General features: G+C 43.4%; 1 protein-coding gene across 2 annotated transcripts in view; it reads left to right on the top strand.

Moving 5' to 3' along the window:
- Positions 1-1,948: 1,948 nt before the first annotated feature.
- Positions 1,949-13,413, top strand: part of FCHSD2 (FCH and double SH3 domains 2) — a 118,110-nt gene continuing 106,645 nt past the window's right edge. For both annotated transcript variants that reach the window (XM_014310423.2, XM_031063770.1), the window contains exon 1: positions 1,949-2,042. In XM_014310423.2, coding sequence (XP_014165898.1) covers positions 1,987-2,042 — 56 coding nt within the window. In that variant the 5' untranslated portion in view covers positions 1,949-1,986. The remainder of the gene's footprint in view (positions 2,043-13,413) is intronic.

Raw genomic sequence — 13,413 nt, 5'->3', positions numbered from 1 at the left:
GCGGTGGGGGGCGATGGGATGGGAGGTAGGACAGGGCAGGGATGGGGACGCGCTGGCGAGGATGGAGGTGCAGGGGGGCTGCGCTCCGTCAGGGACTCCCCTCTCCAGCGGGGGCTCTCCAAAGGCACACGGAGGGCTGGGAAGGGGGGCAGCGGCTGCGGGGGGCTCGGCTGCACGGAGACGTGGAGGTCGTGCTGCTTGTGGGGTGCTGCCACGGGAATTTCGGGGGCTCTCGCGGCGCGTCGGTGCCAGCCGCGAGGGGTTGGTTGTCTTGGGGAAGAAGGTCACGTCTGGAGTTGATCCAGGGACGCAGCCTGTCCCGGCGTGTGCCAGGAGCACACAGGAGCGCACACAGGAGCAGGGGCAGCCGGAATTGTGCGGCGTTTTCCCACTCGTTCCCACGTGCGATGGGAACGAGCTGCAGATGCGCCGGGGAGGCTCTTCGGGTGACCCTGCGGTCCGTGGGCATGTGGGGCGCTGCCCACCGGGGGGACTGGGGTGGCAGCGGAGGCAAGCGGGAATGGAAATTTGGGATAAACGCTGTGCCCCCTGTGGCTTGTCTGGCTAGGCAGGTTGGTATCTGCGAGAGCTGAGCTGCCTTCAGCTGCTCCGTGGTGGTTTCTGGGCTCGTTTTGGGGGCTGTGCGGAATGCTCGGGCTGTGTGCAGAGGATGGAGAGGATGGAGAGGCTGCTCCTGTGCGGGCAGGAGTTCCGTGGGGCTGAGTGAGACCCGTGCCTGCTCCATGTCCCGCTTTGGGCTGCTCTGGCTGTGATGGAGATTTTCGATGTGGGATTCTCCGTGGGGAGAGGAGGTTGCCCAGCTCTGCACCTGGCAAAGCCCTGCCACAGTGCCAAGGAGAGGAGGGAACGTGAGCAGGATTCCCTTGTCATGCCCAGAGCTCCCCAGCAGCCCTGGCAGGCAGCTGCAGTGAAGGTCTCTCATTCCTGCCTCCCAGCCTCTTATTTTAGGGGCTGACTCTGGTTTTGTCAAACAAAACCAATTTAATTGCAATTATTTCAGTTTTAATTTACTCCTTTTCTTTGCCTGTCCTATTTCATTTGAGCTTATTTCCATTACCTGGGTTGTGTCGTGTGGGTTTATTTATTTTGAGTTGATCTTTTTTTTTTTAGATACAGATAAAACCAAAAATGCTGATAGTTCACGGTAAAAATAGGCACTTTTTCTGCTTGAATTCAGGGGCAAACGTGATTTATTTTTCTGGTGTCATGTGAAAAACTTGTCTTTATGTGATGTTGTGATTAAAGGGTGCTTGTTGCTGGGGCATGGTTTTCAGAGTTAAAATAGAGAAGCTGATAAGATCTAGGATTTTTTTTTTTGGCCTGGCTAGTGAAGAAGAGGGAGATGGGTGCCCTCTTCCTCTGTGAATTTCTCTTCCCTCTGCAGTAACAGTTTGGCATTTCTGTCCTCATGAATGCATAATGTGTTCAGAGATATTGGTGATCATTTTCTAGGCCGATATGTGGATTCCCTGTGATCACTAGAGGGCTTAAATACCAAGACCTCTTTTTAAATAAAAGACAAGAACAAAACAATTCCAAGGTTCCCTTCCAAAACCAAACTGTTCCCAATACCTGGGCCATTGGTGCTCCTTGCCAGTTACCAAGCAGGTTCCCAAAGTATTGGAATTTTAGCTGTGCAGGATCACAAGGCTCAAAGGAGAACTACAACAGTACTAAAAATGTAAAGCTGACCTTCTGAAGCCTTTCCCAGGTTGTTTGTTTGCTTTCTTGTTGAAATGTGACTTAAACTACAGAAAATATAAGTGGTCCTTGGGTTGGTTGGTTTGTTTCCCTGATGAAATGTGACTTAAACGACAGGAAATATAAGTGGTCCTTGGGCTTGTTTGTTTGTTTTCTTGTTGAAATGTGACTTAAACTGCGGAAAATATAAGTGGTCCTTGGGTTTGTTTGGGTTTTTTGTAGGTGAAAGTTACACAAGAGCTGAAAAACATTCAGGTTGAGCAGATGACAAAACTTCAGGCCAAGCATCAGGCAGAATGTGACCTACTGGAAGATATCAGGTAAGGCTACAGAAAATGTTACCAAAATTCCTTTAAGGTCCAGTTTTTGGAAGAACATTTGAGTTACAAAATTCAGGAACTGACGATGGAATTTCCTCTTTGGATTTCCTGCTTTTAGGCTGTTAAAGTTTTGACACAGCTGGAAATTATAACTGGAGCTAACACAATGCAAACCCTTTTCTTCTTCTCTTCAATGTGGGAAATGTTAAAAGAAACTCACAAACAACATCCAGAAAGCATTGGTCTTTTCAGCAATATTTATTTACATAATATACTGAGACTTTGATTTGCCAGTTGTAAAAGGCTGCTAAAATTACTAAAATATTTTAAAGCCACTGATGATTTATGTCTCTCTAGAGATAGCTTTGAAAAGCACTTTCAAGCAGATTGCATTTTTTTACCAGAAAGTTACAAGAAGATATCTGCATTTATAATTTAAAACTCTGCATGGGTTCAAAACAATACAGAAAATCCACACAACATCAGTTGTGGGGGTTTCATTATTCCTTTTACTTAATGTGATTTGCTTCTCCTGAAATTAAAGGTTTGCTTTTAACAAAATATGCTGGGAGTGGGTACCTGGCATTATATGGAGGATTAATCATTCCATTTCCTGTAAAATATTCAGCAGAAGTCCATTGCTGCCCTGCTCTTTTTGGCAGTGGATAGTCCACATGTTAATTATTTAAATGAGATTTCCTGGTTGATGTTTATATATTAAATGCAAGTGTTTGGCTTTGACAGATGAAGTTCTGTTTATCAGTGTCCTCCATAACGCAGAATGTCAAGGCTGGAGCCTTTTCTCCCCCTTGTATTTTTGGGTGTTGAAACACTTTTTTTTTTTTTTTTTCCTATGGGAAAGATCACAGCGTTCATTTCCTCAGATTAAGATTATTCTGGGGAGTGTGTAACACGCAAATGCTGAGTAATAAGTAACAGGCTGATCCAAGGAATTTCCCCCCCTTAGATGGAAACTTATTTTTAGAGCATCTAGGCTGGGTACTGCTGCCATAGCCCAGGTTTTGTTAGCACTTGCTGTTTTTCAGGAGCTTATGAGCACTTCAGCCTGTGTTCTGCTGAAAGATGTCATAAGCCTGTGGATACAAACCCAGGAAAACGTGAAAATGCCAGCTTAAAATATCTTCCTTTAATGTAATTTAATTTCTGCAGTTAATTAAATTTCTGAATTTTAATGTTGGGGATTAAGAAGCTGGGTTAATATGTTTAATTCACTCCTGTGGTCACTGAGTGTGTTCAGCACTCTGGTTGCAGAATTGCTGTGTGGATTTACAGATTAAACATTCTTTCAGAGTGGGATGATGAGATGGGGTATGACAGCTCAGTGCTGTCAGTGATTTGTTCAAATATCAGATAAGAGAATCAGAACCAGGGAATTTGGGGTTAAAAGCATTTGCTGAACAAGCCCTGATCTTGGTGTGTGATGCAGAGGCCTTTGGATTGGGAAGGGGGGGAAGCTTTGGGGGCTCCATGGTGTTGGTCAGGGTGTGATGTTCCTGGGGGAATGTGGGTGTCAGCCTCACCCCAATATCCCATCATTTATGGCTGGATTCAGGATATGCAGCCACCGTGGTTCTGGAGCGTTCCAGAAAGCTGGAACCACACACAGGATCTTTCTGTCTCTGGAAGGAAGGTTTGTTTTCACAGAAAGCCCCTGCTGTTATCCCAAAGTGTGGAATTTGAGCACAGTGCCATTTGTTTATCAAGGCTCAGAAGAGTTTGGGTCCTTTGGTAGTGTTTTTGAAGCTTTTGGGCACCGCAGGAGCGCAAATTTGTGCTCAGAATTCCAGAAACTGAAGTGCTGCAATGGCAACAGGAAACACTGAATCAGGGCTTGCAATCCAGTGATTAACAATGCATGTTTGGAAAAGTTACTTTATTGGGAATAATTGCTTGGTTTGTTGGCACATAAATGCAAGCATTCAAATCGCATTTTTTCTATTGCTTCGGTTGGGTTTTATGTGCAACTAAAGAGAAGTGATAGGAGGAAAAGATCAGAAAGTTCTCCAGCAGAATACATCTATTGTCTGGTGTATTAGCAGATGATTTTTGGCAGCCTACCAGCCCATAAAGCATGCTTGCAGTACCAGCAGCTTTGATATCTTTATGCAAAACTGGGGAATCTTGGTCAGGGTTGAGGTATATGTGTTTAACTACCCTTTTTTTTTTTTTTTGATAGCTTTTGACACTATGTAAAATTCTAGTATTTATTTTAAAAAATACCAAGTGTCCATTTCAGTCTTAACAAACTGTGTTGTTCCTCTGTGGAAGCTCAGTAGCACTAAAGCTGAAGTTTCTTTGACAAGGCTCTAATAAACAATGTATTTGAAATGTGTTAGCAAATAGATTTAAAAATACATTTCTGTGTTTATAATCTCTATTTGGCTCTTCTATTACGTTTCTTCATGCTCAGTGAGTGGGGAATTTGGGGAACAAGTGATTCAGGATGCTTTTAGGGTCTTTTGGCTTACTTTTAGGCATGACATCTGTCTATCTTCTGTAGCTCACTAAAGCTATCTCATGCCTTCATGTGGGAGATCTGTGTTGGCATTACCATAAAAAAGGTTGTCTTTCTGCCACTGGGATGGAGAAAAAGGTTTTTTTCCTTGACAGGTAAATGTAGGCTTTGTTGCTGTGATCTGGAAACCCTTCAACATTTATGGCAAGGAGTCCTTCACTCCATCCACACTGGCTGCTTTTAGGCACTGAGTTAATTTTTTTTTGCTGGGCTGTGAATGGCTGAATTTATTAGAGGTATTAGCAATATTCATGTATTTTATTTTGATTTTAAGATTGCCTTATTTGACTGATGGTAGTAAGTAAGTCACAGCCAGGGTCTACAGGGACAGAGGGATGCTTTCCTTTTGTGTGTGTACCAGTGCCTGCAGAATTGTAAAGAACTCTGTATGATTCACATTTTAATTCAACTTGGCATTTCTATGAGGTATTTATGTGCTACAGACTTTATAAACTCATTAAGTGATAATTGTCTTACATCAAACATTGGGCCTTGCTTTTTCAAAGGCTTGGGGTCTGCTTTTCCAAAGCACTTGTTATGCCTTTTCAGGTTTTGCTGAGGTATCCTAAGATGTCCTTTCTAAAGCTTCTTCACATTTGTGTTTTGCTAGAGAGAATGAAGCTGGGCTTACATGCCTGTTTTAATTTTAGTCTGGACTAAAGATGTAGGGCCAGGTCTGCTAGTCCAGCTAATTCTGCTGCAGCACAGGGTGGGTGAATTCTGTGGATCAGGGAGCTCTCCCACCTGAAATCAAACCTTCCCTGGCTTTTCTCCCAGGTTTTTTGATAAATCCAGTCCCTGGTCCAGTGTGGCAGGGGAGGGAGGAGGAATGAGGAGTACCTAAGGGAGGAGAGGGAAAGCAAAGCTGCTCAACAGCAGCCCAGGTTCGCACGGGTTTAAAGTCACTGTGTAAGCCCAGCCTGATGCCCCTGTGGAAGGCACAGCTGCTGCTTTGTGAGTTACAGCTCTGGAAAATTCACCTCATTTAAGTCTTAACTCGTTTTGGCTGTCTGGATGTGCTGATCTACGTTGCCTCATCCTTTTAAGTCATTTGAAATGAGATGTAAAGATTGCCTGATTTCTGGCTGAGAAGGAGTAACAATACAGTCCTTTCATTTGCTGGCTCCTGATTTTAGTTTTTTCAGGGTTTTTTTTTTCTCATTCATTATTTAAAAGGAATTGCCAGAAAGACAGGCTCACCATCTACTTGTGCAACTGACAGAGATGTGAATCTATGTACAAATGCTTCCTTCTGTTTCCTTCCCTCTTCTGTCCTTGTGGTTTCTGCCTCCTGACACGTTCTTTTTGATAAAGCTGCATTTCTCTGTGTTATTCACCTTTCTTCTGCTGCTGCCTTGCTTTTGTGGGGTGTCCTTGTGGGTCCCTTCCAGCTCAGAATATTCTGTGATTCTGTGATTTTCTATCTTTCACCCTCTCCTCCACAGTTCTGCCTCCTGACAATTCCTTCTCCCTTCCAATTTGTCAACTTCTTTTTTTTGGTTTTTTTTTCCTCCCAGGTGCTTCATCTCCTCCCTTTCTTTATCCAGTTCTGACCTTGTGAATTTTAATTAGTTCTCTATTCCTGAGATCTTTCCTGTTTAATGTGCAGCAGGGCCACTGAAGATGTGTTAAGCCAAGTGAGGAGATCTTGTGGCTCTTCCTTCCCAGTGTGAGCCCTTCCCTGTCTTGGATGCTGTTGCTGGGCTGTCCCTCTTGCAGGTTGTGAGGGAAGCAATAATTCCAGGGCAGGATTTGTGTTTCTGTGCCCAGGATGAGGACAGAGAACTCCTTTAACTCCTCAGCCTGTCATAACAAGCCAGAGCGAGCAGCACAGATCTTTAAAAAAAGAATGTAAAAGTATGAATGAATTTACATCTGTAGCCAGCCAGTTCCTGCTCGTTTTAACATGTCATTTTCTGTGCTCAATTATGCTCTGTGGAAGCTTTTGCTGTTGGATACACTTTGTACTCCCTGGTGGAATTTGTGCTCCTGGAATCTGGCTGGCTGCGTTGGCAGGTTCCTGATAAGGTTTATGGCAGCTGGGGCTGAGTCTGGAGTAGAGACCAGCAGCAGTTCCAGTTTTAAATACAGCAAATCTACAAGATCCCTTAAAAGATTCTGTGTTAGGGAAGAGCCTTGTGGAGCTGTGGAAGGAGGAGCAGATGGAGAAAAAAGCTGTCAAATAATATGTATTTACATGTGTGTGTAGCCATATGTATTAGAATTCCGTAAGAGATTCGGAATAATTTTGAGAAATCTCTGCTTTTCCTGCCCCCGGGCATGGTGGTGGTGAGAAGTTTACCTTTCTTCCTGTTCTTTCCAGTCTCCAGCTGCAGGGAATGCAATTTATTTGGGTATTCCTGAACCTGGGCTGCAGAGCATGTTTGCCTCTGGCTAGTGGTATCTGATAAGCCCCTTTTTAAAAAATGCATCTGTCCACGAGCAGGCCCATCTCTTTTTTTCCCTTTATCCTGCTGCGAAATGTGTCCTTTTTCCCTCAAGGTCATTCCCTGCATTCAGCAGATGCAATTCTTGCCTCTGGTGTTTGGGGTTTTATTTTCAGTAGGAGCAGAGTGATTTGCTGTGCTTACAGGTTCTGAAGCCTGCAACCTGCCAAAGTGGAAAGCAGCAGAAAAATCAGAAAAATTCCCCAAAACCATGTGCAAAACGTTATTTTTCCTGGGTTTGACTCACACTTGAGGCTTTCCTTTGTGTGACTGGAATATTTATTTCTTTAAAACTTCCAATCTTCTTAGGAGCTGATGACATTTCTTTCCTCCTGGGTTGATCTTTCTTGCCACTAGTAATTATTGTGACTTTATTTTGTACTTTCAGGTTTTTTCCCCAGGCTCTGCTAATTAAATGAGGACACACAATTCTTTGCTGTAACACCAAATGAGCAGAAATTTCAGAATTTTTGAGAGAAGTTGGTGCAGTTACTTCTGAATAATACTCCATATAAAGATACCACAGAATCTGTGGTCTGGGCACGTTACCTATAATTAGGCAGGGCTTTAATGAGATGCTCACATTCTTGACGGAATTAAAATCTGGTGATGTTTTGACTGGAACTGTTTGAGGGAAGCTTGGAATGTACTTTAAAAAAAGCTGTTGCCTACTGGGTGTGGAAATCCAAGTTCTGAGCAAAAAAAGAAGAGTTTTAGTATAAACATGGCCACAGTGTAATGATTCAGGCCTGTCTTGGCACAGTGGAATTGAGAAATGGACCACATTCCTTCTTCTTTTTTCATCCCTGACATACAAAAATTAATGGATCCCCTGTTTTAGTATTTCTGAGTATCTTTCAACTGATGAAAGTTAAATAATCAAAAGATTTTATTTGCTTTTTTATAGCAGAATAGTGTAAAAAAGGCGCAACAAACCATTTCTCACATTAGAACGAAAATTCTTTTTTTCCCCATTTTTTTTCTCTGAGGTTTGCATTTGAAGGAGCTTTTTTTTCTTAAAGCAATTCCAACACATGCTCTGGAAGTCTGATTTTTAAGGACTTTCAGGAGACCCTGGGCTTGTTCTGTTAAACTGTGGCTTTCATGTGAGTTTGTCTTCCAAGACATAACAAGAGGATTTGGGTTCTGAGTACTCCTTGCCAAAAATTGCATTTTCACTTTTGACTCATGCCCCATTTTTAAAGAACTAACTCTTTAGTTTGCAGAAAGTCCTGTGGGTTTGAATTTTTTTTTTCCCCGAATTTATCCGAGCATGGCTTTTCCTGGACCCAACTCTTGTTTTTCACCACGATGTTCCTTGGCAGAGCTCTGGGAAACCAGCAGCTGTCATGGAGTCCTGCAAAGTTGCCTTTGGTACAGATTTTCATGGGGACAATTGCAATGTTTATTAAAATATATGGCACAGGGTGGTTCTAAAGGAACAACAATTTATTCTTTTGATTCACTTGCTCAAACTCAAGGTGTTCTTGGGTTTTTTTTCTTCTCCATCACATCACTTCTGTGGTGAAGGATTTCTCTCAGGGCTTTTCATCCCAGCTCTTATTGAAACCCCTGTGTAAGGGGAATTGCAGGGGACATCCCACAAAGGTCAGGATGAGCTGTGCTGGAGAGAGGAAGAGCATTCTTCCCATTCCAGGCACAATCGGGGTAGCCTGGCCTCATTTCCTATGGTGGTGGTGTGTTGTCACAGAGTCATGGAATATCCTGATGGAATGGGCCCATCAGGATCATCCAGTCCAACTCCTGACCCTGCACAAACACCTCAAACCCCCCCTGTGCCTGAGAGCATTGTCCAGAGGCTTCCTGAAGTCAGGCTTGGTGCTGTCACCATTCCCTGTCCAGTGCCTGACCACCCTGTGGGGGAAGAGCCTTTTCCCAGCCTCAGCCTTTGGTTCTGTTTAGTTTCCTGCCAAAAGGTTTATTTTGCAGGTCTTGCTGCCTTTGTCAGTATCCCATCAGAAGACCTCAGAAACCTTGTGCCCTGTCAATTCCAGCATCCTGAAAAACATGGGAATGGGATTACCAAATCCTACACCATGTAAATATTTCTTGTAGGGGAGGCAGAGGTAAAAAAGAGGTTGTGAGTTTGTTTTGTTAGGTTTTTTTCCCCAGAAAAGGGCTGATGTACCATGGTTATCTTGGCTGCAGAGAACTTGGTGTCCTTACTTTCCTTTTCATTCCCAGCTGGTCCTTGAGATCAGCCTCTCCTGCTCCCAGTGAACTTTTGACCCAACTAATATCTTATCTTACATGTGGTGAATTTGGTTTTCTGATGAATATGCATCTGATTTTTAAACTTTTTTTTTTTGCTGAGTAAAATCATTGACCTTGTTTAATCATCTTGATTGCTTTTTGCATATGAAAGCACACAGAAAATTGATACTTACACTGCATTTATACTTTTAAAAACTGGCAGTTGAAAAAAAGCTAAAACCTTATCAAACCCAAGCTGCTTTGGTCAAATGTTTGCAGTATAAACTGGTTTATAATGGCTCAATGTGGTACTTTTCTGACTGGTTTTTATAGTAGGTTTTAAAATTTTAATAACATTTTTCCTAAATGCACGGTAGGACTATATTAAGTTGGGGGCTTGTTATTGACTTTAAGCTTGTAAGTGTTGGGTTGTGTTTATTTATGGAGTAAATGCAATATTTCCAATTAAAACTTGAGGAAAGAGAGGGAAAGTATGGAATTAATGGTTGTAAGTCTTGGCTTGTGTTTATTTAGGGAGCAAATGGAATATTTCCAATTGAAACTTGAGGAAAGAGAGTAACTACAAAAATAAGCTATTGAAATCTAGGGTTGGTTTTTTTTTTGCTATGTGCTACTGTAAGCATGGAGATTCCATTCTCAGACTTTTAAAATGATTCCTAACCTTCGGAGCTGCTCCTTCTGAGAGCCTTTGGAGTTATTTTAAGCGTTTCTTTCTTTGTGGCACTGTGAGAACAGTTTGGGCCAATCCCCAGTGGCTCTGGGAAGGTTGTTCACACACTCCTCTCTCCTCCTGCGCCGGCTCCACCAAACATCCTTTTAATGAGACAGACAAAACGCGCTGGTGCCTAATTTTATGAGCAGAGCTCAGCCATGCAGAAGACTTTCGAAGATTTATGGTGGTAGAGCCACTGAGTAGAGTTATTTCTAGCCAGATGCAAGCCAGTCTTAGTGGGGAAAATGTTGGCACTTATGGCCATGTTTAAATACATACAATCCTGAGCATAAATAAGGTTTTTTTTGAGGGGGCTCTGCTGTGTTCTGTTTGCATTTTTGAAGGAGAAAAAAAAAAGGGAGGAGGCAAAAAACTGAGCAAGCCACAATTTTTCTTGAGGGTATGATACTCTGAGATGAGCTCAGATCAGAAGTGCCTTTAAAGAACTTTGAATATAAGAATGAATCATAGATTTGTGGAATGGTTTTGGGTGGGAGTGGGATGTTAAAACTCATCCATTCCCACCCCTGCCATGGGCAGGGACGCCTCCCACTGTCCCAGGTTGCTCCAAGCCCCATCCAGCCTGGCCTTGGACACTTACAGGGATCCAGGGGCAGCCACAGCTGCTCTGGGCACCCTGTGCCAGGGCCTCACCATCCTCCCAGGGAGGAATTCCTTCCCAATATCCCATTTAATCCTTCCCTGTGGATGGCCCCGTCCTTCCCTTGTGTCAACTGCACTGCTCAGCTTGGCGTCCTCTGCAAACTGGGAATTTGAGAAATCACTTAACTGTGTGAAAGGTGGAATTACTTTGCTCTTATTTCAGAGTGACAGAGATGAGGGGCTGAAGTTCTTGAAAAATGAAGTAAAATTGACCCCTATTTTTCAGTCTTTCAGTAGGGAGTAAAATAGTTGTAATCTCTTGACATAATTGGGAATTTCTGTCTTGAAACATTGCCATGTGCTAGGCTGCTGAATTTCTGTTAATGTTTGACCTGAAGATCATTGCCTTGCCATCCTAAAGCCAGGCAGAGGCAGAAAAGACAGGCTAGATTGCCTTGTGAATGAAAAAGAATATTCAGAAAAGCAATAATAGGCCGTGTTACGGTGCCTTGATTTCTAGCACCTGCTTTTCATATTCCTGGTGTGTTCCCAGGCTGGTTTTAGCCTGTCTTATCTCTAAATGTACTTTGCTTATTTTCAGCTGTGTTGCCACTGGTGAGAAAGGGAGTAGATGGCAGTGGTTTCCCATGTTATTTTAATGTGCTTGTTGTTTATGAAGTTTTCTTTCATGTTAATTGATTTTGTGTGATTGTTTCTAATTATCTCTCTGTGATCTGAGCTGGCTGAGTAAGAGGACAAGTACGTATCACTGCCTAGTAACACCTAATTAAGAAAGAGGTCCTGCTTTTGAATTTCCTCTTTGTCTTCTCATTCTTCCTCTGTTCTTCTCAACTCTGTTGAGCCAGAGTTGTGTGAAGAGAGACAGGACAGGGAGAGGATCCAGCAGAGGATACAAAGATGATGAGGGCCAGGAGCACCTCAGTTCTGGGGAAAGGCTGAGGGAACTGGGCTGTTCAGCCTCGAGAACAGACAGCTGAGAGAGGATCTTATCAATGCATACAAGTATTTCAGGCCAGCTGCCAAGGGGATGGGGCCAGACTCTTTCCAGTGACAGGACAAGGGGCAACGGGCACAAACTGGAATGCAGGAAGTTCCCCTTGAATGTGAGGGGGAAAACTGCTGTGAGATGACAGAGCACATGGAGGAGGCTGCTCAGAGAGGTTCTGCAATCTCCTTCCCTGGGCTTATTCCAAACTGGTCTGTGTGAACCTGTTTTGGCAGGGGGGCTTGGATTGGGGGGTCTCCAGAGGTCACTTCCAGCCCCAGCCATTCCATGGTTGTGTGATTTGGTGAGATTAAGAGGGCACCATCACAAGGGTGGGGTTTTGTTTGACAAGAGTCACAGCAAAGCACAAATATTTGAATTGAACCTGTTTATTGAACCATCTCCTGTGGCATTGGTTTAAGGTGGTAAAATTGAGATGCCTCACTGTGCCAACAATACCAGGATGCTCTTTAAAAGTAGATTTGGCTCCAGGGCACACCTCAAAATGCTGTCTCATCCAACCCTACAAGGCAAAGGAGCCTGGCTGAAGTTACCTCACATCTGTATCTTGAAAACCTCCACAGTGGGGACTCCATGCATCTCCTGGGACTGGGAGGTTGTTCCAGAGACCAATACTCTCTTTCTGAAATGTGGCAATTTGGGAGCAAAAGATTCAAGGCTCATGATGTGATTTCCTCTGGATCTCTGAGCAATCTCATCTTTTCTTTGCAGTTTAAAGAACATCAGTTCTCTGTAGTATTAGCAAACATTAGTATTTTTGGGGTACTTGTACAACTAGTGTCTTTGGGATTGTTAGTGGGAGTTGGAGCTATTCATTGTATCCCACATTTCCCACCCAGTAATAGAAGAGAGATGAGAGAAAAGTAATTTCTGCAGTTGCAGTAAGACTGGTTCGTACCTCCTTCTTAGCTCTTTTCTGTGTGTTTCAAATCAAAGCAAAGGCTCAGAATTGTAACAGTGTGGGAGGTGTTGAGTCTCTCGAATCACTATAAATAGTGGCAGACTTGAGAGGACTTGGGAAAGCTTGGGAAGTGCACTAGTTCTCCTTGGGAATCTCATTTCTTTTCCCCTGTGGTGTACAGGCTTTCAGGGGAGCATCTGCCTAAAACCTTCTGATTTGGCTGAATGTATGCAGAGCTTGAATGATGTGCATTATATGCAAATAGGTTAAAAGTGCAAACAAAATTTTTCTAGACATTGTTTGTCCATATTTATATTAATTCATGTGAAAGCAGATTGTAGTTAATTGCTATGAGCTAATCAGCTGCGTAGAAAACAAAGAAGGCCCTATATTCTAGCTTTTCTAAGCATTTGGAGCTTAGGCTTTTCTCCTGAGGAGGTGAAGGTAATCTTTGTGTTTACAGGAGTTTTTCATTTGGAAATATGCAGAATTTTGATTATAGTATCCAAAGACTGGTTGAAGTTGGTGTTGCAGTCTGCCTGTTGTTGGTGAAGATGGCTGAACTTGATCGCTAATGCCTGAGGAGCTGAATCTTCTGTCTGTTGGGCATTTGGTCCTCAAGAAATAGTTTTAAAACCTGTGTAAAGACTTCGATCATCCTCTAATGTGTCACTGATAAAAATGCCCTTTGTTTGTGTGCACTTGCTTCCCTGTGTGCTCCCTCTCCTTTTGGTGAGAGCCTGCTCTCCTTCTCTCCATCCTAACAAAGAGCAGCCCAAGGAGGAGCAAAGGCGCATTTCTTTTCCCTGGAACCGAGCATGGCTGTGTTGTTATTCCCGATTTCCTGGGGAGACTTGGCCGTATGACTGGTGTGTCCCGAGCCGAGGCTGGCTGGCTGTCCCTGCGGGCT

This window comes from Geospiza fortis, unplaced genomic scaffold (genome assembly GCF_000277835.1).
Source record: "Geospiza fortis unplaced genomic scaffold, GeoFor_1.0 scaffold659, whole genome shotgun sequence".
Classification (NCBI taxonomy): domain Eukaryota; kingdom Metazoa; phylum Chordata; class Aves; order Passeriformes; family Thraupidae; genus Geospiza; species Geospiza fortis.
The sequence above is the reverse complement of the archived record's forward strand: the minus strand, read 5'-3'. Positions and strand labels throughout refer to the sequence as shown.